A 26336-nucleotide genomic window follows, 5' to 3' on the forward strand; every position below is an offset into this window, starting at 1 on the left:
CCCATTGTTCAAATGAAAGTCATTAGAAATCGTCAAAGGCACATTGGGATGTATCATGTCAGCCTGCTGAACAAATCCAGGGAAGCAGACTTAAAGAAATAGGGAGAAAAGGCACATTGGCTCAACCTATAATCCCAGCAGTTTGGGAAGACAAGGTAGGAAGATTGCTTGAGGCCAGTAGTTTGAGACCAGCCTGGGCAACATAGCAAGACTCCAATCTAAAAAATAATTTTTTCTTTAAAGATGTGAAGACATATGCAAAGAAACAGGTACTAAAAGTGTGGGGCCCTTACTAGTTGGGGATGTATTCTGTGCTCTCACAATAGTCAATGGTTTGGAAGCACGGCTTGGCTTACTGCTATATTTATGTTCAGGAGTTGCTTGTTTTCAATATACTTGTAAAGATTTTTCTGGAAGGGAAGGGGTTGGTATATATATCTAGGATGTAGAAATATTATAACTAATTTAAAGAATTTAAAACTGTAACAATGGTTATGTCCATCTATCAGCCTACTGTGGTAGGATTTGCTAATGCATTTAATTAAGTGCTTTTTAACAACCCAGCTGGAGAAACAGGAAATGGGACTGGGTCCTTGAAAAAACTGCTTGGGTATTTTAAATTCAAGCAGTGAATTATAAGAGACCATAGTTCCTTTCCCATTCCAGAGCCTTAATGCAGGCCATTATTCTCTTACAAACAAAGATTGGATTTGGAAATTCAACATCTGTTTGCCAGGTTATGTGGCCTATCAAATTATCATGTCAGACTAAGGCCAAATAGATAAATACATCCAATAGAACGGTATCTTTGACAGGGACTACCCGTTTGTCTCCCCTCCTGCTTTCTCTTGCTGGGCCTTTGTGTGTGCTATTTAGAGATTCTAAATATTTTACACTGATGTTTCCTTATCTTTATCTTTAACACATTCCTTCTTTCTTTGTGCTTCAGGGAAGATGGTGAAAAAAGTCTGTCCTTGCAACCAGCTCTGTAGTAATTATCTTTTCTTTCTATTACTTTTGATCCTTGATTGCAAAGCGTGTTACCTATAAGTTCTTTGAACTCTGAAGCCTCACAGCTCTCTGATTCCTAACTTCCATCTGTATATCTGTACCCCTTTCTAATATATCTTTTTAATATGCTTAATTGCTAACTAGTAGCTATTCTTCCAGATTAAGAAATCACCTCCTAGTTAGTGCTCTCAGTGATGACCCCACATGAACCTAGCTCTGTAACAGTCATGGATTTTTAATGCCCATGGATGTGTATAGGGAGGTGCCAGTTCTTATGGGAAAGAGAGCCTTTTAGCCAGTAAGTAGATAATGTGCCAGGCACCTTAAACCCACTGGAAACTCAGCAGAGATGAAAATATATGAAAGTCCACATAGTGAAAGGTGTCTGCTAGATTGGTGAGGAGAGAAATACTATTTTGTAGAGTTTGTCTTCTTAGACTGGTGGTTTCTTATTAAAGTACAGATGACTCAGCAGACTACCTGCAGGATTATAGACAGGGTCAACAGGAAAAGGCTATATTTGGGATACTGGCAAATGATATTATGATATTGTGCTTCATAATAGATTGTTGTTACTAGGACCTGACAGCATGGGGGGAGGGGAAATGTATTATTATGGTAGAAGAAAATAAAAATAAGAATTTTAGAGGGTAAGTGTAAGAACTAAAAAGGCTTAGAGGTTAGTCAGCACATTTTCTGAAAGTCCTGTCTCCTAGCTTTTATAGTCAAGTCTGCTTTTCCCAGGAGTAATTTCTAGCCAGAAAGAGATATGTTTGTTTCCTTCTTTAACAGGAAACCTATTTACAGGAGCCAGAACAGGAAGTTTTAACTGTATGGTTAACTCTTCTATCATGGGATAAGCCCTACTTTCAGAATCCAGTATTAGGTAATATAGGGTAAAATGAAAAATGAAATTTGGTTTTAAAGGGGCCTCACAATATCAAGGGCAACTAACAACAGACTGGAGAGGTTTGACTCCCAGCATGAGCTCTTTGTGAACAAGCATTGCTCACCTCTGCTGAGCTTCTTGTGTTTAGCTTTTGACAGTCCTGCTCCCCCATAATTATTTCTGGTTTTTGTTTTGATTGACTTTCACATTAAGCTCACCAAGCAGTAATCATTCACACAGGATGACAGCCCTCATGCATGTGATTTGCTTGCTCTCCAGATTTAGTCACGATCATGACTGCCCATCCTCATTGCCTGTGCTTCCCACTTTACCACTGTCTCACATTTGCCATTCACAGAAGGCTGTTTCCTGTGCTTTAATACTTTCCCACTTGGGTTTCTGTACTGTCAGGCAGTTACTCTTCCCTTTACACTGTTTGTGCAATACCAATCCCCTTGTGGCTCCAGCGGGCACCAACAAGTGAGCTGATTTTCACACTGCCTTAGTTCCATGTCTTGCCATGGTGGTAAGAAGCATGTGACCTTCCACACTCTGCACTTCACCTCAGAATTAGCTGTTAGTCCAGCACAGACAAGCTTGTGTGTGCCATTCCGTAGGTGGTAGGATATGATTTGGACTTGAAACCAGCAGTGGTTGATAATGGGCTTTTAAGTGGCAGGGTTGCATTAGGCATGCTGCTGTGCTCTAGTGCTGCTTTAACTCTGAAAGCAGGAAAACGCATGCACTTGTTTAGTCTCCAGCGTTATTTGGGTATCTTAAGGCCTAGTGGCTCACAACTTTAGTAGCTTTTATTTAATCTGTAGCAAATGTGGGATCTGTTAAGGGAGGTGGGGGGTGAGAAAAAAAACAAGACCATGACTCTTCTCTCCCTCTTCCCTAAAACGTGCCTCTTCGAATAATCTTCAGTGTGCCCTCCACCAGAACCGAAATCAGGCAGGACACAGACTCCTTCTTCCTTTCTCATCAAACCATAGAAATAGAATTCCTTCATCACACCCTCAAAGCCGCCTCCTTCCCTTTGCAACCTGCCTCAGCTGCATTTTCCTGTTGCTTCTCTCGTGGTGTTCTGAGAAGAGTGGGGAGAAGTGGGGAGTGAACCATTTGAAACTGAGATCATCTTCAGGAAAACCATGTCTTCCTGGAGTTGAAAGATTCAGGCACACTGTGTAGTCCCTTCCTCATGAGTAATCATGGTTCTTTATTCATGGGAAATTGGGAGAGATTGAAGGCTCAACTCTTCCTAGGTTTATGTTTACAAATTCATGTTTATGGGTCCAGGTGAAAAGTTTTTTTAACAGAGCATGGTTCTTCTCTTATTACCTCTTTCTAGTTGAATGAATGGGTAAAGAATGTGGCAATGTCCGCCTGGGTTGGGAACCCCCATCTTCTCGTTGGCCAAACACCTATCTTTGCATTCTTATTCCTGCTTTAATCCAGCCTAGTGCATAAGAAACCCTTTCCTTTTGCCCTGCATTCTGCCAAATTCCAGATCAATCAGCCTTGTTAACCATGTCACATCTTCCTCATCAATATGATGCTGGGACTAGAGTACTGGAAGACAGTGCCAGCACTCTTAAGATGCTTTGTGAAAGAGGTACCTGCCCTTTGTACCTACAATTGTCCTGAGTTGTTCAGCCTTATCTGCAGCTACTGAAGAGAAACTTTTTATCACTCTGTTATACCAAAATAAATGGCTAAGTAAAACCTTGGTATCTTCCTTTCTTGCATGGCTTCCCAGTTCATCCCCTCCCCATTCTGTGGTTTGTCATTCATCATGCTGTGAAGTTTTCCCTCTTCCTGAAATTATAATCCAAGCTCTTTTTAATGCTCATATTCTGTTGCTTCTTATAACTCAAGGGACCAGCAGTACAAACACCGTTGGTGGGGCAGTGAACAGCCAAGCTGCCCAGGCTCAGCCTCCTGCCATAACATCCAGCAGGAAGGGCACATTCACAGATGACCTGCACAAACTGGTAGACAATTGGGCCCGAGATGCCATGAATCTTTCTGGCAGGAGAGGAAGCAAAGGACATATGAATTATGAGGTAAGTCTTCCCTTTTGCCATTAGATCTAATCTGTTAGTGCGTTACTTTACACACATCTAAATCCAAGGTGCTTAAACTATCTAAGCTACTTAACATTTTATACCACAACCTTTAGTAGCTTATGAATTTTAACATTCTTAGAAAAACAAGGCAAAAATCACCCAGGTACCCTTTTATTCTTCCTTCCCTGAATTGTTAGCCTCTCACGCATCAGCTCAGTTTTTTCTTCTGTTTTCCTTCAATACCCTGAACTACATGTGTAGACACGTGTATACACATGACACCCCTCCCCTTCTAATCAAAAGAATTATTTTCACTCCTTCTGGGTAAATACAGGGAGCCAATAAATATTATAGAGGGTTTTGTTTTGTTTTGCTGTAGCCTGTATAAAATAGATGTGTGTTTTAGTGTGGTTCATTTTATACCTGTGGGTGTTACAACCACCCCAGACTTTACATGTGGTGGTTTTGTTTCCAGGGCCCTGGAATGGCAAGGAAGTTCTCCGCACCTGGACAGCTGTGCATTTCCATGACCTCTAACCTGGGTGGCTCTGCCCCCATCTCTGCAGCATCAGCTACCTCTCTAGGTCACTTTACCAAGTCTCTGTGTCCCCCACAGCAGTACGGTTTTCCAGCTGCCCCATTTGGCACTCAGTGGAGTGGGACGGGTGGCCCAGCACCACAGCCACTGGGCCAGTTCCAACCTGTGGGAACTGCCTCCTTGCAGAATTTCAACATCAGCAATTTGCAGAAATCCATCAGCAACCCCCCAGGTTCCAACCTGCGGACCACTTAGTCAGACCTAGAGACATTAACTGAGTAGATCTGGGGGCAGGAGATGGAATGCTGATGGGGGGAGGGTTGGGGAAAAAGTAGCCTCTTACTAACTTACTAGTGCTGCATTTAACTGGTTATTTCTTGCTGGAAGGGGATGTTTTAATACCACTTCGAGCCCTCAGAATGGAGAGTCTCCCTCCCCCTCCATCTACTGGAGTGGGACAAGAAGAAAAAAACAACTTGCTTGTGAAGGAGCAGCTTCAGACCATGCTTTAGTGTCCTTCCATACCCAACAGTGAGGGCTCCAGTAAGGAAAGAGAATATTGTTCACGAAGAAGCTACTAAAGAGCTCAATCTAAAATGAAACCCCATCTGTAATCTGTATTTTCAAGTTGGGTGGAGCTCTCATTTTGGTACATGCCCCTAATCCCTTACTCCCTCGAGAATCCAAACCATAAGACACAAAAAAAGCTTTTGGGCTTTGTCCTACCTTGCTCCTGTCCCTCACCCCCTTTTTTCCCCTTCTTTTCTTTTCCTTTTTCTTTGCTCTTTAGAACCCAGTGAAAAATACCAGGGGACTGGGGTTGTTACCCTTATGATAGGTCATTAGTGCTTTAAGCAAAAGATATTAGCAGCTTTGACTGCAGCATTAGCAATTAGGAAAAAAAATTAAGTTCCCTGCGGACATGTAACTTCGCCATCAGTTTTGATGTGGAAACACTGTGATATTATATAAATGTTGTTGGACAACAGTAGTTTTAAGAGTAAAATATGAAACGTTAAAAAGTTCCAAAAAAAAAAAAAGCTCTGTCCTTTACTTTTTGAGACACTTTAACTTTTTTCCTTTGTATTTCCATTGTATTAGATAAATAAATGTGAATGTAAAATTGTATAAATTACTGTACTTGAATACTTCTGTTCTCCCAGTGTTGCTTGCTGGACATTTTAGTGCCTTGGACTTCTATTGCTTCTGCCATTAGCATCAACTTGATCAGACCCCAGATCAGCAAAGGGCATGTGGAAGGAAATTACAGGTCCATGTGACCCTAGCAGTGGATATGCCAAAGGGAAGTTGAAAGAGTAATTTTTTTAAGTCATTCAACAATTTTTGTCTAGAGCAGGTGTAAGATGAGTCAGGTGAGAAGTTAAGTTGGCATCAGTGGTTGGAATAGAGAGTTCTGTTTCAGGAAAAGGGGCGTTCTAACTAAATGGGGCAATTTAAAAGATTAAGAGTGGTGTGTGCTCAATGAAAGGAAAAAGAGAGACTAAAGAACGGGGAACAAACTTGTTTAGAAGATACTTGAACCTAGCCAGTGACTGTCATAAGCCTTACATATTTGAGCTGGGCTTGAACAGACAAGACCTAGAAGAAATTAAAACATAAAGAGAAGGGGTTGGAGGCTAGTTTTTAAGTTGGAAAATGTGATAGTAAAAAACCACAGGTGGAGAAGGTTGCTCTAAAACTGGATTGCTTTCCTCTTCTTGCACATGTACCATGCATTTCTCAGCTTGGGGTACTATATTTTGTGGATAGTGAATCTTTCCACATCTGAATTAATAAGCATTGTCGGAAAGAATGCTTATTCCTACCTATTTTCTCTATGATGTCCAAATGGTTGCAGGATTATAATGTTTTGCCACCTTTATGTCTAAAGTTACAACTAATATTCTCACATTTTCCTACAAATGCTTCCCTTAAGTAATAACTGCAACCAACCAGTATTATTCAGTGCTATGCCTAATTAGTAATGGGCATTTCTGTTGTTTTCAGAACTTTCCAGAAATATTATCCTAATTGGCTATGTATGGGAACTATATTGTCTCTCAAGATACGGAAAGAAGCTAGGACTCCTGGGGGATGCTTCTGCTCTTGACATTTAGTTGGAAAACTGACATATTTCCAACCTTTCATCCCACACCCAGTGGCACTTCCCAGGAATAACCACAACCCTAGGAAGAGCCAGTCCCTTGCTTCCTAGCTTGCTTTGCTGTGTGCTGTGAGCCCCAGAGAGGCAAATGAGAGCTGAGGGTTTTAGGAAGGTAGAAATGAAAAGGCTGGCAGTTTCAAGTTTTGGTTTAAAACTGTTTACTTATTTATTCTCTGCTTGTAATTTTTGGGGAGAGGGTAAGAGTAAGGACAGAATGGAGAGTGCCAAGTAATGAGAAATGGACAACCTAAGATGAATGGAACAAAACTTTATCCAGAGGGACGAGGGAGCCAAATGCAGCACATGATCGTTTTGTTACTTTGGTTTAATAATTTTGAGATCTTTTCACTCATACACAAAAACTAAGAACTGGTTTTATTTACTGTTGATTCATTTTTCCCCGCCTGTGGATGAAATAACTGAAGCCTAGAGGAATGAACTAGTGCTACTGAACTGTTTAAATTATTTTTGTGTTAATAGTACACTTTGAGTCTTTTCCACATTAAAAATCTTTCTGAATTATAAATGTTTTCTTTACATTATTTAACAATGTATACTGTTTAAAAAAACAAATAAACTGAATTCAAACTTTGGGAGTTTCTCAGCAGCCATTAATTGTACATTTTGCACTAACTCTGGGTGTTGCGCTTCTTGTAAGATTGCGCTTTGTGCTTCAGTTTGTTACCTTTGTAGATTTATTTAATGAAACCATTCAAATAAACCAAACTTTGCTTTTGTTGACCTGTGAGGTTTCATTTCCAGCAACTTCTCTTTCACATCCTCATTGGAGCTATTTTGAGTAATATGCAATTTAAAACTGGATTCCTAATTCTTGGGAATTTTTTTTAGCAACAATTTTGCGGTGAACTAAAATTACGGACAGAGAAAAATATTTTTGCCATAGAAAAATGGTAAGGATATCAAAATCAAAAACTGAATATATGACAAAATCACCAAATCCATATATAACAAGTAAAGCTTTTAGAAAATAGGAAAATTGGCTAGGTGCCTGTGGCTCAAGCGGCTAAGGCACCAGCCACATAACACCTGAGCTGGTAGGTTTGAATCCAGCCTGGGCCTGCCAAACGATGGCTGCAACCAAAAAACAGCCGGGCATTGTGGCAGGCACCTGTAGTCTCAGCTACTTGGGAGGCGGAGGCAGGAGAATCGCTTGAGCCCAGGATTTGGAGGTTGCTGTGAGCTGTGACGCCATAGCACTCTACCCAGGGCGACAGCTTGAGGCTCTGTCTCAAAAAAAAAAAAAAAAAGAAGAGGAAAATCAAGATAAGCTACTGCCTCTGCATCTTTTGAAGGAATACAGATGATCAGCTGTTGGCCAGTACTTTTTAGTTCCTTACCTCAGTCACAGCTTCCCACAAATGGGTCTGTAATCCAAAAAAGTTAGTCATTGCTTCCACATTAGGCATAAGTAAAAAGTAAGATTGCAAACTCATTATTGGGGGAAAGAATTCTAAAATATCTAAACACAAAGGAAAATGTTAAGGTGGGTTACATTTCACATCTGAAATGAGGATTTAAAAACAGCTACAGGTTGAGCATCCCTAATCCAAAATCTGAGACCCCAAATGCAAACAGTTTGAGCACATGATGCCACAAGTAGGAATTTCCACACCTGGCCCCATTTGACAGGACAGTCAAAACAGGCATGAACAGTTTATTCAGTGGCCCCAATACCATCCCAGTGCTCTTCAGCTACAGTGTATCTTGTGCACAAACTTTGTTTTATGCACAAAATTATTTAAAATGTATAAAATGGCCATCAGGCTACCTGTATAAGGTATATATGAAATATAAATGAGTTTAATGCTTAGATTCGGCTCCTAACCCTAAGAGATCTCATTATGTACATACAAATATTCCAAAATCCAAAATAACTCTGGTCTCAAGCATTTCAGATAAGGGATTCTCAGCCTGTATATTTTATACTTTTTTTTTGTTTCTGTAGTTTTGCCCGGGGCTGGGCTCAAACCCACCACTCCCAGTATATGGGGCCAGCGCCTTGAGCCACAGGTGTCGTCTGCAGCCTGTGTATTTTATATTTTGTTAGAAAAGGATTTGCTTTCTCAAAATGCCTTTCCTTGCTCTTAAATCATTTTCTTGCTTAGGAAAAAAAAGTTGATTTTGAAAGAATGCAGGATTGTGATGTTGTAAACCCATAAATTAAGAGGTTATATTAGATGAAGATTGTAGCCTTGTTGGATAACAAGTAGTAAAAAGCACTACTGCAACCTTGTTCCATGAAATACAGTACTTATGTGGACATTTTCCTACAGGAAAAGAAAACAGATTATTCCAAACAATTTATTGTTGGCAGTTGTTAAAGCCAGTGCCTCGTACCATGTCTGGCCTCCATTGCTTGAGGACAGGCAGCCAGCTGCAATTCCCAAAATGTCTATCTTTATTAACATAATAGCTTAGGAATAAATAATGAAAGCCACAAGAGCCAAAAAAGGCGTGTTTCATCTGTCCAGCACCTTCCCACTGCAGTGTGCGACAAGCTTTTTAAAGGCGCTCAGCTTTATTAACTACAGTAGACTCAGCAAATCCTCAGATAAGCTGCAGAATGAAACAAGGTAAACCTTTAGAAATGAAGTTTACTCTCCAGGAACGATGACCAGTGTGACCAAAAAGTAGTTTTCCAAAATCCCTTTAGGATAGAGTCCCAGTGATGTAGCCTGAGCCTCAGTTAAGATGTATCCAATTTCCTTTTCTTCATGTCCTGGCTCTTAAGAGATTCCCAGTTACCTGTGGAAGATAAAATGGCTTAAATGCAATTGCCATGATACTAAAACAAGGAATAAACTGACAGCTAATAATTTCTGGCTTGTATTAATGATCCTAATTTGAACTAAGAACCCATGAATGAAAATTATCATTAGGAGAAGAGCAGATCCTCTGTTAACTCCACACCAAACAGCATCATACTCTTGAAAGGCCTTTAGTAGGAAAAGTTCTTGATGTAGTTTAAACTTCATGCTACTATCAAAGGATGCATCGGAAATCAGGAGCCCTAAGAAAAAGTTCTGGCACTTAAACCAATTACCTTCTTTTTTTTTTGTAGAGACAGAGTCTCACTTTATGGCCCTTGGTAGAGTGCTGTGGCCTCACACAGCTCACAGCAACCTCCAACTCCTGGGCTTAAGCGATTCTCTTGCCTCAGCCTCCCGAGTAGCTGGGACCACAGGCGCCCGCCACAACGCCCGGCTATTTTTTGGTTGCAGTTTGGCCGGGGCTGGGTTTGAACTCACCACCCTTCGGTATATGGGGCCAGCGCCTTACCGACACAGGTGTCGCCCAAACCAATTATCTTCTATTGGAAGGATTCTATTCAACTTAAATATCGTTTTCTTAAAATTCACAGAATTTTTGTTCCTGAACACTTTTCTCTCCTACCTGTTACAGGCTGGTTAGTGCTGTGAGTTTGAGGTTGCCAGGTTCCTGGTTTTGCTTGTGGCTTCTGGTGGCAAAGGCTGTATGGGGTCCTGTTTGAGGTCACCATCTGGTTGTTCAGTGCTAGTGTGTCTGATGTCTGGGGTGGTTCTGGTCCAAACAAGGGCTTGACAACACTGTCCAGTACATCTGGAGTCAGATCCCACATTTCAAGACTGTCAAGATTCTCTACGGAGATCACAGAAAAGTGTAGCATTAGCAAAGAATGACCTATTCTCACAGAAGGCACTGAAAATACGAAATGGTCATAAGAAATTCCATGTCTTGAGTACCCTGTGGTAGTTTTTGAAATTTCTCTCTCCTCTACCCTTGAAAGTGAACTGAAGCCTGTTTGGTTAGTACAAAAGCAGAGCTGGATACATGTTATCAGTCAGAACCCCTGTCAATAAAAATGAAGATCCTTATGCCACTAATGTATTCTGTGATGCTAAAAGCATACAGCACCGTTTCTTATAAGCATTTCATAGGTATTTACTGATTAACTATTGAGTCACACCTGATGTGCAGTCTTTCTCAGTGACTGGTTCTGAGACAGCAGTTATGGGAGTGCTGTGTGTCAGAGGAGGGGCCGCAAGCACTGCTATGGTTTACACAGGAGAAAAAGGACAAGTCATAAATCACGTAAGTAAATGGAATTTAAAAGATTAAATCTATCTTCCTCCTGTTGGAGGGAGCAGTCTCAGAAGTACAAAGCTACCAGGGGCTATCCTGGTCCAGCCAATAAAAAAAAACCAAGACTCCTGAGTTCCAGTCCTACTTACAGATCTAGATGTAGTTTTTAGTAGTTTTTTTGGAGACGGAGTCTTAAGCTGTTGCCCGGGTGTGAGTGTCGTGCCATCATCCTAGCTCACAGCAACCTCTAATTCCTGGGCTTAAGTGATCTTTCTGCCTCAGCCTCCTGAATAGCTGTGACTACAGGTGCCTGCTACAAACCTGGTGGATTTTTTTTTATTATTTAGTAAAGATGGAGTCTCACTCTTGGCTCAGGCTGGTCTTGAACTCTTCAGCTCAAGAGATCCTCCCACCTTGGTCTCCAAGAGTGTTAGGATTACAGGTGTGAGCCATAGCACCTAACCAAGTGGATTTTTTGTTAATTTAACAGAGTTTAATTGGGTAAAGAATGATCAGGCAGCCCACAAACCAAAATAGGTTCAGAGAGACTTCCTGTATGTGGTTTAAAATAACTATTCCTTCTCACTAAAGTGAGAAAAACAAAAGTTTATTTCTCTTTTAACAGCAAAAGCAGAGCGGTTATTAGGAGCCATCTAGTTCAGTGGCTGATTGGCTTTTTAAAGCTATAACCGTTGCTCAAAATCTTAAGCACAAATCCAATATGTAAAATAGATTAAAAACAATAACTCTGGTTGTCTGACAAGGGGTGGGAAAAAGTCCTGGAAGACAAGCCACTCCACACTGCATGCCAGGAGCTTCTGCAATGGGTTTAGACCAGTGGTTCTCAACCTGTGGGGCGCAACCCCTTTAGGGGTCAAAAGACCCTTTCACAGGGGTTACCTAAATACATCCTGCATGTGAGATATTTACATTATGATTCATAATAGTAGCAAAATTAGGACAGCAACGAAAATAATTTTATGGTTGGGGGTCACCACAACATGAGGAACTGCATTAAAGGGTCGCGGCATTAGGAAGGTTGAGAACCACTGGTTTAGACCCTAAACATCTAGAGTAGCTCATTATTAAGGATCCAGGACAGTAGGTGATTTGGTTTTGTTAACAGACTTCAGCCTGTCAGTGCTGAGGGGGATATTAATGAACCAAACACGAAGCAAGACCTCTGGCACGAAGGAAGTCCTCTCTGAATCTTAATAGTATGTAGAGAAAAATCAGGCAAAAGTTCAATTGGTTTGGGACAAGCCTGTTTTTTGTTTCTACTCTTTGAGCAAGGACTACCACCCTGCAAAAAAACCTATTACTCCCACTGAATCTGGACCCTAAAGTAAAGTTACTAGATACTAATCTACTAAATACTCCCACTATCTTCAAACCCAATTTTGCCTTGTATTCAAAGATCTCAGAAAGAAAAGGCTTTCTAATGCAAAGATGGACAAAGTATCTGAAATAAAACAACTCTACCCTGATATTTCTAATTCCAGAAGATTATGTCAAGGCCCATTTACTTCCTAAAAAAAAAAAAACAAAAAAGCATTGTTTTCAGAAATGGGAAAATGTATGGCAGATATCACTTTTTCTTTCTCTCTCTTTTTTAAGATTTTTAGAGATAAGGTTGCTCAGGCTAGAGTTATCATAGCTCACTGCAGCCTGAACTCCTGTGCTCAAACCTCTCCAGCATACCTGGCTAATTATTATTATTTATTTTTTTCTGTAAAGACAGAGGTCTTCATGTATTGCCCAGGCTGATCTGAAACTACTGGCCTCAAGTGATCCTCCTCCTGCCAGAGCCTCCCAAAGTGCTGGGATTCTATGTGTGAGCCACCACACCCAGCCCAGATTTCACTATCTTAATTTCCTGGACTCATTTCTCTTGTATGTAGCTTGAGAGAAATCCTGGTGAAGTCTGATTTGGAGCTAGCTACAGGGTTACTGGCAGAAAACCGGGTCTCCTGTCCGTTCCTCTTTCACATATACTTCCTAGGGCCTCTGCTCCCATCCTCCCACACACCCTCACTCTTCTTTTCAACTGATGGGGCAGATGATTGAACTTGCTCCTGTTTCTCCATTTGCTCCTGTTTCTCCATCTGCTCCCGGAACTGCTGCTGCAGCTGCTTTTGCCGGAGCTTCCGCTGGTACGTGGCATCACTATCCACAGTGGATGTGGTCAGGTGTCTGCATCAAAACATCAACAAGCTAGGAGAGAGTTCCTGAGTAATAACTATGGTTCCTGAGGAGCACAGAAACCAACTTGCTGGTCCTGAAGTTAGAAATGAAGGCAAATTAAACTGCCTGAGAAGCAGCAGAAGAGGAAAGGTAGAGAACTGAGAACTTATACCGGGAGCTGCTGTCCTTTTCCTCCTGTATCACAACGTGGACATCATTTGGGTGGCATGGTCTGCAAGGGGAGGTCACTTTCTGTGTTTTTGGGTGTCCCAGCACCATGTTTGGTTGACAGCTATTATATCTTGCCTGTTCCACAGATGGTTCAAAATCTTGCCTCTTCGCTTTAGTTAAATCCACTTCCAGAGGTAACTAATAAGAAAGAGGATACAATACCTTGAGACAAATGAAAACTAAAATTCAGTATACCAAAACTTCTGGGATGCAGTGAAAGCAATCCTGAGAGGGAAGTTAAACACATAAATTAAAAAACAAGGGATAGGGCGGCACCTGTGGTTCAGTGAATAAGGTGCCGACCCCATATACCGAGGGTGGTGGGTTCAAACCCAGCCCCGGCCAAACTGCAACAAAAAATAGCTAGGTGTTGTGGCAGGTGCCTGTGGTCCCAGCTACTGGGAAGTATGAGGCAAGAGAATCGCCTAAGCCCAGGAGCTGGAGGTTGCTGTGAGCTGTGATGGCACAGCACGCTACCAAGGGCAAAAAAGTGAGACTCTGTCTCTACAAAAAAAAAAATAATAATAAAACAAGGGATAAAAAGGAAGATCTCAGATAAATAACCCCTGACTTTCATACCTTCCTTAACTAGAAACTAACAAAGAACAAACTAAAACCAAAGCTAGCAGAAAGAAGTAAATAAAAAAAGATTAGAGCAGAGATAAATGAAATAGAGAATCCAAAAACAATAGGGGGGAAAAAAAATCAACCAAAATAGTTGTTTTTGTTTAAAAAAAAAAAAAATCAAAATCAACAAACCCTTAACTATTAATAAAAAAGAGGCTGGGCACAGTGGCTCACACCTGTAATCCTAGCACTCTGGGAGGCCGAGGCGGGTGGATTGCCTGAGTTCAAGACCAGCCTGAGCCAGAACAAGACCCCGTCTCTAAAAATAGCCCAGTGTTGTGGCAAGTGCCTGTAGTCCCAGCTACTTGGTAGGCTGAGGCAAGAGCATCACTTTAGCCCAAGAGTCTGAGGTTGCTGTGAGCTGTGACGCCACAGCATTCTACTGAGGGCGACAAAGTGAGACTGTCTCAGAAAAAAAAAAAAATACCTTTCATGATAAAAGCCCTCAACGAACTAGGAATAGAAGGAAACCACCTCAACACAGAATAAGGCCATATATGAAAAGGCCTCAACTAACATCATAGTCAAAGGTGAAAGACTGAAAGCTTTTCAACTTTCAGGGACAACCTGTAATGGTAGAAAATATTCGTAAATCATACATCTGAGAAGGAGTTAATACCCAGAATATTTAAAGAATCACCAACAACAAAATATCAAAACCCAATTAAAAGATGGAAAAGATGGCTTGGCGCCGGTAGCATGGTGGTTACAGCACCAGCCACATATATCGAGAGTGGCAGGTTCAAACCTGGCCCAGGTCAGCGAAACAATAATGACAACTGCAACAAAAAATAGCCAGGCATTCTGGTGGGCACCTGTGGTCCCAGCTGCTTGGGAGGTTGAGGCAGGAGAATCGCTTAAGTCTAATAAGAGTTTGAGGTTGCTGTGAGCTGTGACGCCACAGCACTATACCGAGGGCAACATAGTGAGACTCTGTCTCAAAGAAAAGATGGAAAAGGACATTTCTCCAAAGATGAAATACAAATGGCCTGTAAGAATATGGAAAGATGCTGAACATGATTAATCATCAGGAATATGCAAATCAAAACCACAATAAAATATCACTTTACACCCCATAGGATGATTAGGATGTCTACTACCAAAAAAATCTTTTAAAAAACAGAAAATAACAATGTTGGCAGGGATATAGAAAAACATGAATTTTTTGTGCACTGTTGCTAAGATTATAAAATGGTACAACTGCTATGGAAATCAGTATAGTAGCTCCTCAAAAAATTAAAAATAGAACTACCATATGATCCAGGCAATCCCACTTCTTTTTTTTTTTTTTTTTTTTGTAGAGACAGAGTCTCACTGTACCGCCCTCGGGTAGAGTGCCGTGGCATCACACGGCTCACAGCAACCTCTAACTCTTGGGCTTACGCGATTCTCTTGCCTCAGCCTCCCGAGCAGCTGGGACTACAGGCGCCCGCCACAGCGCCCGGCTATTTTTTTGTTGCAGTTTGGCCGGGGCTGGGTTTGAACCCACCACCCTCAGCATATGGGGCTGGCGCCCTACTCACTGAGCCACAGGCGCCGCCCCGGCAATCCCACTTCTAAGTATACTACTTCCAAAAGACTTGAAAGCCGGGTCTCCAAGAGATACACCTGTGTTCATAGCAGCATGATTCACATTAGCCAATGCCCACCAACAAAAGAATGGATGAGTCTTGAGGGCATTAATACTAGGTGAAATCAGCCAGTTACAAAATATAAAAACTATATGATTCACTTAAAGGAGGTACCCAGCACAGTCAAATTCATAGAAACAGAAAAGTAGAATGGTGGTTACCAGGGGATGGAGAAAAGAAAGAGGAGTTCTTGTTTTAAGAGGATAGAGTTTCATGTCAATTTTATGTTTTTTATAGTAAATAAATTACATAGCATGAAAAAAAAAATTCTTTAAAGTGACTTTTAACAAATGCCTACTGACACAGCTATATTAGTGGCTCCACAAGAAAAAGAATCCCTCAGGTATAGGACCAGGATGCTGCCCCAGGCAGTGATGCAACAGGGGCCTCAGAGTGTGCCACTCTCTACCAGACAGGAGGACACTCTGGAGGCTGACCATCCCAGGTCAAGTGTGTCCCCACAGGCCGTTGAGCAGAGACCCCATTCTCCAAAGGCAAATGCTCAGATCATGTGATAGGTATTGACAGAAACAATTGATGTTAGGCTCGGCACCTGAGGCACAGTGGTTACAGGGCCAGCCACATACACAGAGGGTGGCGGGTTCAAACCTGGCCTGGGCCAGCTAAACGACAATGACAACTACAATAAAAAATAGCCAGGCATTGTGGCAGGTGCCTGTAGTCCCAGCTATTTGGGAGGCTGAAGCAAGAGAATTGCTTAAGCCCAAGAATTTAAGGTTGCTGTGAGGGCGACATAGTGAGACTGTGTCTCAAAAAAAAAAAAAAAAAGAAAGAAAGGAAACAATGGACATCTAAATTTTAAGGACACCAGAGCTAAGGAAAAGAAAGAAGGTTGAGCACGTGAGGTTCTGAGTGTTTCTGACAAATGATGGCAGTGCTGCTGGGGGCTACGTGGTTCTGAGGTTTCACAGGCCATTCCCAAGCACAGGTGCCTATGTATGAAGACAATTCTTCAGGATTCAATTTTTTTTTTTTTTATCAGTTTTTGGCTGGGGCTAGGTTTGAACCCACCGCCTTCGGGATATGGGGCCGGTGCCCTACTCCTTTGAGCCATAGGCACCGCCCAGGATTCAATTTCTTCGTCCATAAAATAATTAGTTCCTCTTAGCTCTAACATTCAAAATCTGAAATAAACATTCCAGACCCTCTAAATAGCTGAGTCCTCACTTTTCCCTCCATCCTCCAAACACTCAACCTAAGATACAAGAGAAGTTGCTATATTTTCTTTCCTGCAATCCATCCCATTTCTCCTTTGCTAACATACCTGGCGTGGAAGCTTATTTAGTGACCTCAAATAGTCTTTGTCCAGGATACAATTTCCAAGTGCATTCCCAAAACTCCTGAGGACAAGAGAAAAAAAAAGTGAGACAGGGTCGGGAACTGTAACACTCGACATTAGCAAAAGTTGCTTCTCAGTGCAGCCAGGGAAATAGACCCTAACATGCATTCCATAAATGTCTACTGAGCCTGAGTCATTCCATAAATGTCTACTGAGAATACTGCAGTGAGCACAACAAATGCAAATCCCTGCCCGTAAGGAGAGACAATGAGTATGAAAAAAACTAAACAAGTGTTTGCAAAACCCACTAGCTACTTCCTGATGTGGAACACAAAAATCCCAGAGCAGAGATTTATTTTTCCAAGAACTGCTCCAATTTTCAAATAAGAGTGGGCTACAGCCAGGGTCAGTGGCTCATGCCTGTAATCCTAGCACTCTGAGAAGCCAAGGTGGGTGGATTGCTTGAGTTCAAAAGTCCAAGACCAGCCTGAGCAAGAGTGAGACCCCCTTTCTGCTAAAAATGAAAAATTAAGGCAAGAGGACAGCTTGAGCCCAAGAGTTTGAGGTTGCTCTAAGCTATGAGGCCACGGCAGTCTATCAAGGGCAACAAAGTGAGACTCTGTCTCAAAAAAGAAAAAAAAAAGTGGGCTACACACAAAAGCACAATTCTCCATGGCCAAAGTTCTTTACATGGGATATATGGACTCCCTCAAAAGATGGCAACAGAAAATTGTAATACGCTCTTGAATTCTGGTAACTCAGTTCACTTCAGTTCTTCAAGATGTATATGTAACTAAGTTAACTATGTTCCATCTGAGTAATGGAGACCTGTTGGGGAAGCTGTCCGTGCACTCATGTAAAGTTTCCATTTAATTACTGAGTGGGGGGAAAGCAAATACAAAGTAAAGGATACAGGATTCTACCCCTATTCCCAAAAGGGAAGACCTAAGCATAAATGCTGAAAAACTACAAAAGAAAGTAGGAAGACAGGGTAGGCACAGACATGGGCAGGAATGAGGCTTACCTTTTCATGTTATATAGAATTTTGAACCATGTGAATGTATTAACGTTTTTTAAAAACAAAACATAAAACTGCTGTGAAACAAGAGGTGAAACTAAGCAGGCCGGACGCCAGGCCCTGCTGCTCACCTGAGGGCACGCTTCAGCCCATCGGTCACTGCCTCCTTCCTTGCTTTCTCCAAAGACAAGGCCTTGGACTTCAGGCCCTCACTAACACCATAACCCACATCTTCATGATATGAACCATCCTGGGGGTAGAAAAGGAATTCAAACTTGAACATGAAAAGGGGTAGATATGTCCCCTCTCCCTCCAGCAGCAGTTTTCAAACTGGGCATCTGTCACCCAAAAGCACAAAATTCTAAGAGTCAGTAGTCTGGGACCCACCTGCACATGTGCCAGCCACTTGCACATGTCCTAATCCATCTGCAACCTCACTACGGTGCATTACCCTTAGGTATGAAAACCTCTAGGATACCAAACAAGGGGATGATTTGAAATATCATCTAGCAGACGTTGATGATTAGATAGAGAGTACTTTCATAAGGTGGTATCCATTTCTTCACTTTCACCAAAAGCCAAGGAGGACCTGACAGAATTGTTAGCTGACAGAGAATCAAATAAAATGTCTGATGACATTTTATGATAGCACTCTTGACTTCTGGAAAATAATTCAGAAAGCACTCAAAGAAACGAGCGATACTATACTATAATAAAATCCTTTCCGTACTTGCTTATGTGGACAGAGTTTTTCAGTACTGTTAATAAAAATCAGAAGTCAATAATAGAATGCTATATGTTCATTCAAGAAATAATATTCATAGGCCGGGTGCAGTGGCTCACGCCTGTATAGTGCTCTGGGAGGCCAAGGCAGGTGGATTGCCTGAGCTTAAGAGTTCTACACCAGCCTGAGCCAGAGGAAGAACTTGTGTCTAAAAATAGCGGGGCATTGTGATGGGTGCCTGCAGTCCCAGCTACTTGGGAGGCTGAGGCAAGAGAATCATTTAAGCCCAGGAGTTTGAGGTTGCTGTGAGCTGTGACACCATGGCACTCTACCAAGGGTAACACAGTGAGACTCTGTCTCAAAAAAAAAAAAAAAAATCATTTGCTCATGTATTTTTTCAAATAAATGATAGTCTTTAATCCCTGATAGCATTTAATCCTACTGGTACATTCATCCCAACTTTTGAGAAATGTTAATCCTTATAAACCCCTGAAATCAAATATTTTACTACAGCTGTGTAAAATATTAGTCAAGGAAAATGTGTTCCTTTTACCTCATGTTATAAATGTAAAGGCTCAATAAATGTTTATCCACTGGAAAAAAAAAAGATATAGCAGATTTAGAGCAAGCCCTTAAGGTCTTTGACATGTTCTTGGAAACTGACTTTAAGTATAAACAAAACCAATTTCTTTTAATCAGCTTTATAACAAATGACATTTGAGGACCTGCTACATATAATTTTGCTTAAAGTTGCAGTTTCCAAAGGCCTACCAACCACATTAAGTGAGGACTTACTGTCAAAAATATAGTATGTTAAAAATTTACCTTTCACAAGTACTTTTACATATAGTGAAAACTTATTTTTTTTTAAGTGTCAATTTAAAAATGTTTAATGGGAGGCTGAGGCAAGAGAACTGTGTAAGCCCAAGAGTTTGAGGTTGCTGTGAGCTATGATGCCACAGCACTCTCCCAAGGGCAACATAGTGAGACTGTCTCAAAAAAAATTTTTTTCAAGAAAATTGTTTTTCAAAATTCTTTGAGAGGGCACGTGAGCAAGCGTATTTGAACACCACCATTCTAAAGAACACTGGCTGAGACACAACACTGGGCCGAGCTCTCAGCTTGGCTGTGCCCGGATCCAGAAACTCCCTACCTCCTTACCCTCTCCTACTACCCACCAATAGTTCCAGGCGGCAGGTCTACTCCATCACCCTCACCTTCAACTGGACCCTCACAAATGCACAGACTCCCACGTAGAACTTGCCATTGTTGAGGTCAACAAAATCTAGGAGAGGGAAAGAGAGTAAGTTGAAGAGGATCCTGACTCTAGGCCTCACCCATGTTGCTCCAGCTGCCAAGTGAATATAGTGACCTTATATCCTCACCCACAAAATTCATCAGAAATGACACAATGCCAAAGTAAGGGGAATGAAACAGTCACCACTGCCAGGAAGCAGACTTACCCACATTCTGCTGTGTGACGGAGTGTGCCCAGCCATTGTAACCAAACATCTCATTGGCCAGATTAATTACCCTATGACCCTCAATGTAACAAACCTAGGAAAAAATAATTTTTAAAGAAAAAGCTATGTTAAAATTCTTCATTATACTTAAATGTGAATCAAAATTTACTTAATTTATTCCTTATCTGTTTCTTTGGCAAAACTGCCCTTAAACATTCCAGGGAAATTCTCAATGAATTTTTTCCAAAGACTGCCAGCAAGAACTAACAGTCTGGGAAGAGGAACTAGACTCAGAGGAGAAAGATCACCACTCATCTAACAGTTTCTAAAACTCACAGATGCCAAAATAGCATAAATTGTAAGGTTGATGTATTTTATGGAACACCAAAAACACACAGAAGTTAAAATTATAAGCAAATGATGCAAAATTATTATATGTCAATTATAAACTTTTTAAAATTATTTAATTCAAAAATAAAAAGCAGCAAATGGCAAAAGGGACATTTTTTAAATGGTATAAAACTCCTAAGATGACAGTTGTCTAAGTCTCAAGACAATGCTTGGGCCCCTTCAGATGAGGATGAAGGCTGGACCCACCCCCACCCAGGGGCACTAGGAAACCTCCCCTCACCGTGAACAGGAGCCTCCGGAATCCATGAGACTGAGGGAGGGAGTTGGTGAGGTTACCTGAGTGGTCTGCTACATACACGACAGACACCAGTGGTCAGGCTTGGAAGCTGTCCTACCTTCTGGCCTCCTCCAGCCATGCGGCTACTTATGTATTCTGGTCCCAGCCTCTGTCTCAGAGCACACTGAATGGCCTGGTACTCCTCTGCTGTGTACTGGCACTAGAATCACACAAGGAAAAGTACACTGACATTGCACCATTCCTTAAAGTCTCCAACTTTTTGCTTTTTGGTCTCAGAAACTTTTTACACTCTTTAAGAAAAAAAAAAAAAGACTTTTGGGGGGTCGAGTGCAGTGGCTCATGCCTATAATCCCAGCACTCTGGAAGGCCAAGGCAGGTGGATTGCCTGAGCTCACGAGTTTGACACCAGCTCTGAGGTAGAGTGAGACCCCATCTCTAAAACTAGCTGGGCACCTGTAGTCTTTTTCTTTTAAGAGACAGTCTCACTTTATCGCCCTTGGTAGAGTGCAGTGGCATCATAGCTCGCAGCAATCTCCAACTCCTGGGCTTAAGCAACTCTCTTGCCTCAGCCTCCCAAGTAGCTGGGACTATAGGCGCCCATCTATTTTTTTTGTTCCAGTTTGGCCAGGGCGGGGTTCGAACCCACCACTCTCAGTATATGGGGCTGGTGCCCTACCCACTGAGCCCCAGGCACTGCCCTAAAGACTTTTTTTTAAAGAGACAGACTCTCACCCTGTCACCCAGGTTAAAGTGCCATAGCATCAGCCTCGCTCACAGCAACCTCAAACTCCTGGGTTGAGGTGATCTTCTTGCCTACCCTCCCTAGTAGTTTGGACTACAGGCCTGTACCATAACACCCCAGCTAATTTTTCTATTTTTAGTAGAAACGGGGTCTCACTTTTGCTCAGGTTGGTCTCAAACTCCTGAACTCAAGTAATCCTCCTGCCTCAGCCTCCTCTGCCAGAGTGCTAGGATTACAGGCGTGAGCCACCACGCCAGCTACCCTTTGGACCCCAAGAGCTTTTGTTTATGTGGGCTGTGTCTATCATATTAGGAATTAAAATGGAGAAACCTTTAAAGTACATATTCCATTAGGCATCAGTGATGATATCACATTATGCAGTATCTGGAAAACGGCCATTCACATGTGAGAGACTATGAAAAAGGCAAACCTTAGCATTACTAATGATCTAATTAGCATTACTATATAATGGACTTATATTTGTTACTATAATATATAATGGTCTCATGTAATGACCTTAGCATTATTGATAATCTTATCATTATTATAAAAATAATTTTGACCTCATGGATTTTGAAAGGTCTTATGATTCTCCAAGGGTCTCAGAACCATATTTTAAGGACCCCCTGCCTTAACAATTGCTACCATCCTTATAAAATTTTCTCAAGCCAGGCCAAGTGGTGACTCAGGCCTAAAAGACCAGCATTTGAGGAGGGGTGATCACTTGAAAGGAGTAGTTCAAGATCAGCCTGAGAAACATAATGAGATCCCATCTCCATGAAACATTTTTTAAATTAGGTATGGTGCACATACCTATAGTCCCAGCTAAGGCAGGAGAATCACCTGACCACAGGAGTTCAAGGCTGCAGTGAACTATGATGATGCCATTGCACTCTACCCTGGGTGATAGAATGAGACCCTATCTTCCCCCACACACACCAAAAATGAAAGAAATAAAGACAGAATAGGAAGTCTTGCTTCCACTTGTCCTCACCAAAGTTTTATACTTTCTTTTGCAATTCAAGAATTTCTCACCCTGGCTCAGCACCTGTTAGGATGCCGGCCACATACACCAGGGCTGGTGAGTTTGAACCCAGCCCAGGCCTGCTAAACAACAATGACAATTACAACAAAAAAAAAAATAGCCAGGTGTTGTGGCAGGCGCCTGTAGTCCCAACTACTTAGGAGGCTGAGGCAAGAGAATCGCTTAAGCCCAAGAGTTTGAGGTTGCTGTGAGCTGTGATGCTACCGCACTCTACCAAGGACGGCATAGTAAAACTCTGTCTCAAAAAAAAAAAACAAAACAAGAATTTCTCATCCTATAATAAAAATAATCTACTACTTGCTGGCTTACATTTTGTCCCTTTGCCCTATTTAAATGAAATGAATACTCACAAATAAATCTCTGGTAAAGACAAAGATACTGTTTGAGTGAACAAAGCAAGAAAACTTTTCTCCACACAGAATGTCTCTACAAAGAATATGACTCCAGTAATTTGAGATTCCCCTTAAGAATGAGCTGGAAAGCATGGAAACAAATCAAAGGAGGGCAGGGAGACTTTTTATACATCCTTCTTTCCCTTTGAATTTGATACATGTGAATGTTATCTATCAAAAAAATAAATTTAGATCCCAATGTAATTCCCAGTACTATTAGTCTTCAGTTCTACAATGCTCCCAGAGTTCACCAAAGACCATCAAATAATACATCTAAAGAAAAACCAGTGAACAGAGAGCTTATGCATGTATGATAATGCTCTACAGGTTATCTTGTAACTTTTCTCATTTAACTTCATCCTTTCCCAGAAGGAACCACACGCTACCTGTCCAAAGCATAATACAGAGCTGCCACCAGCAGGATGGCGGTCGCGTCCTCCAAAGATTGCGTCCTCCTTCCCAGACATGGTTGATTCTGGTTGACCTCTGTACAAATAAAAGGTTAGAAAAAGATCTCAAAGAATGCTAAAGGTAAAAGACAAAAGCCTCTACTACAAAATCAGATAAAGCACTTAGCGTTCTTATCCTATGAGTTCCTTACTTTATGTAATTCTGAACACTGCTCCAATCAAGCACAAAGTTCCTTAGTGGTTAGCTATGGTCTGCAAACTGCCAAAAATCCTTTATGGTATGGTTCTTTCTTTCTATTAATATTTTTGCTATCATGGTGGTGCTATTAAAGGTGACTTTTACAATAAGAATATATTACATTTAAATTGAAAAATCTGGGGCGGCGCCTGTGGCTCAAGGAGTAGGGCACCAGCCCCATATGCCAGAGGTGGTGGGTTCAAACCCAGTCCCGGCCAAAAAACTAAATTGAAAAATCAAAATTACAAAAATATGCTTTATGGGAATGCAGATAATCTACTTACTACAGGTTAAGCATCCCTAGTCCAAAGTCCAAAATTGGAAACTTTTTGAGCACCGGCATGATGCCACAGTGGAAAATTCCATACTTCATCTCATTTGATGGGCAGCAGTAAAAACACAGGCCCACAACACCCAGTCTATTCAGCCTCCCCTGGGAGAATAAAATTACCTTCAGGCTTTGTGGGAGGGTACTTTGGGAAGCTGAAGCGGGTGGATTGCTTGAGCTCAGGAGTTCAAGGCTAGCCTGAGGAAGAGCAAGACCCCATCTCTACCAAAAATAGAAAAACTAGCCTGGCATCTGGGTGCACGCTTCTAGTCCAAGCTAATCAGAGGCTGAGGCAAGAAGATCACTTGAGCCCAGGAGTTTGAGGTTGTGTGAGCCATGACACCATGGCAAGCTACCTAGGGCAACAGAATGAGATTCTGTCTCAAACATAATAATAAAATAAAAATTCAAAATTTAAATATCTATCCTATAGGCAGAAGTCAGCAAACTTTCTGTCAAGGGCATAAAAGTAAGTATTTTGCTTTTTGGGCTATCTGGTTTCTGTCAGACTGCTCAATTTTGGCATCTTAGCATGTACACAGCCATAGACAATACCTAGGTGCACAGCCATGGTTGTGTCCCAATCAGACTTTATTTACAAAAAAGGTGGTGGATTTAGGGCAAAGGCCCTTGTGTGCCAGCCTCCACCATAAAGCATGCTGGGAACTCTATAGAGTCAGATGTGATCCAATATCTACTCCACCAGTTAAGTTACTCAAATTGAACAATTCCTTAACCTGTCTGTGCTCCAGTTTCTTCATATGCAAAAGAGACCATTAATAAGATGGTCCTAAGTTTTTTATGTTAAACTGATGTGACAATGACAAGAACCAGCGGGTTCTAAGAGGTTGTTAGATACCAAGATATGTACAAAATCTCAAATGAGCACCCGTCAGGTTGTTGTAACAAAAGGGCATACTTTGTAAATGTACTTAATTTACGTTTAAAAATGGTTAAAATGTTAAATTTTATATTGTGTATATTTTATTACAAGAACAAAAGGAGGACACCTTAGCACGATATAAGTCTATACCTCATTCATGCGAAGGCTGATGTGGCTGGTGACCAGGTCCAGCTTGTGACTGTGTCATCTACTACCTGTGGTCTCCAAAGACATTGCAGTTCACAGCTGCCTTAGCCTGGAAGTGACACAGACACTTCCAGTCATCCTACACTGAAGAGAACTTGACATGTACATAGCTCTGACTTAATCGCAAAGGATGTAGGGAAATACAACAAAGCATTTTAACTATTTGGTGAACACCATCTGCCACAACACATTTTCCCCCCACTCCAATGTGAGCCCCAAGAAGGTGGGAGCGTCTATTCTTCTTGTTATCACTGGAGATTAGCACAGCCCCTGGCTCTTAGTAGGGGTCAGCAAGTAAGACTGGTGAGTAACGGCTGTGGACTAATTGAATGAATGAAGGCAGGCAATAAGCAATGCAGGATACACAAAGTATACTTTAAATTCTTCCAAACAGGCTGGGCTCAGTGGCTCACGCCTATAATCCAAGCACTCTGGGAGGCCGAGGTGGTGGATCACTTGAGGTCAGGAGTTTGAGACCAGCCTGAGCAAGAGCGAGACCCTGTCTCTAAGATGCCATGACATGCTACCCAGGGCAACAGAGTGAGACTCTGTCTCAAAAAATAAAAAAATCTTCAAAACTAATTTTATTGTAATAAAATTATAATATAATCCTTCCCTTATAATAAAAGGCAAGAATTACATTCCTCGCTTAAAAAATAACCTGTTCTACTTTTCCAAATAATATTTTTAAAGAGCTACCAGTTCATTGAAAAAGAACCATCTTGTCTCTGCCTATAAATATAAAATCTTATTTTTGCCTTTTTTCTCTTCTCCTTTGAAAAAGATGCTTGCTGTACTGCCTTTCTAAAACTATCTACAACCGTTTCCTCATTATAAAATTAAAATACCTTTATTGTAGAAAGTCTTAATTAAATACATGGGAGGAAGTAAAATCAGTTGGATCCCTCCAACAAGATATAGCTGTTGTCTTTTTATATGTATGATCGTGTTTGTGCTTTATAAGCGTGCATGTGTGTGCATATTGGTTAAACAAAGACGGAATCCAAATGCCTCAGGCACATCCTATGCAGCACCTCACACCTCCTTGGCCTTACCTGTCTCTGAGGATGTTGGCCAGGTTTTTACTCCAGATGTCACTGGGGTGACAAAATACACTGCACAGCCCTTGCTCCTGTGCATGCTGTTCACCTCTCACTCCCACCCTTGGCCTGCCTCTTGCCTCTGAGCTATGACCCACCTGATCCCTCACACACACACAACCTAGAACTTTTTCCAATGAGATAGGGCAGCTGAGCAGTACATCCTGCTCCTCTCTTCCCTCGAATGGACCGCCCTAGAATGCAATACTTTATACCTCTTCCAACTGTACTTGGTACTGTACCAGCTGTACTTGATCCCCAAAAGCAGTCTTGGACTGTACCAACCGTACTTGGTACAAGCGGTCTCGGACCACTTTAGGAGATCAAGCAACCAACTGTACTTGTACCAAGGGGTGGCCAACTTGGATGTATACCCTTGAACTGTCTTAACCTTCCTTCTCCCCTCACTC

General features: G+C 41.6%; 2 protein-coding genes across 10 annotated transcripts in view; one reads left to right on the forward strand and one right to left on the reverse strand.

The window, feature by feature from the left end:
- The window catches only part of WNK1 (WNK lysine deficient protein kinase 1), a 163546-nt gene extending 156134 nt beyond the window's left edge, over positions 1 to 7412 (forward strand). For all 5 annotated transcript variants that reach the window (XM_053557119.1, XM_053557114.1, XM_053557115.1 and 2 more), the window contains 2 exons: positions 3779 to 3966; positions 4445 to 7412. In XM_053557119.1, coding sequence (XP_053413094.1) covers positions 3779 to 3966; positions 4445 to 4762 — 506 coding nt within the window. In that variant the 3' untranslated portion in view covers positions 4763 to 7412. The remainder of the gene's footprint in view (positions 1 to 3778; positions 3967 to 4444) is intronic.
- RAD52 (RAD52 homolog, DNA repair protein) overlaps positions 5280 to 26336 on the reverse strand; it is a 30297-nt gene continuing 9240 nt past the window's right edge. The window contains exons 1-13 of one of the 5 annotated variants that reach the window (XM_053557135.1): positions 25882 to 25975; positions 24770 to 24875; positions 23147 to 23246; positions 20679 to 20780; positions 19933 to 20026; positions 19687 to 19754; positions 17877 to 17995; positions 16713 to 16788; positions 13111 to 13307; positions 12784 to 12947; positions 10639 to 10722; positions 10086 to 10310; positions 5280 to 9437 (exon numbers count right to left, since the gene is read on the reverse strand). In XM_053557135.1, coding sequence (XP_053413110.1) covers positions 9379 to 9437; positions 10086 to 10310; positions 10639 to 10722; positions 12784 to 12947; positions 13111 to 13307; positions 16713 to 16788; positions 17877 to 17995; positions 19687 to 19754; positions 19933 to 20026; positions 20679 to 20780; positions 23147 to 23246; positions 24770 to 24774 — 1293 coding nt within the window. In that variant the 5' untranslated portion in view covers positions 24775 to 24875; positions 25882 to 25975 and the 3' untranslated portion in view covers positions 5280 to 9378. Of the gene's footprint in view, positions 9438 to 10085; positions 10311 to 10638; positions 10723 to 12783; positions 12948 to 13110; positions 13308 to 16712; positions 16789 to 17876; positions 17996 to 19686; positions 19755 to 19932; positions 20027 to 20678; positions 20781 to 23146; positions 23247 to 24769; positions 24876 to 25881; positions 26004 to 26336 lie in introns of those variants that run through there. The other 4 variants (XM_053557134.1, XM_053557137.1, XM_053557138.1 and 1 more) reach the window with 4 other exon arrangements.

Source organism: Nycticebus coucang, chromosome 12 (assembly GCF_027406575.1).
Source record: "Nycticebus coucang isolate mNycCou1 chromosome 12, mNycCou1.pri, whole genome shotgun sequence".
NCBI classification, from domain to species: Eukaryota; Metazoa; Chordata; class Mammalia; order Primates; family Lorisidae; genus Nycticebus; species Nycticebus coucang.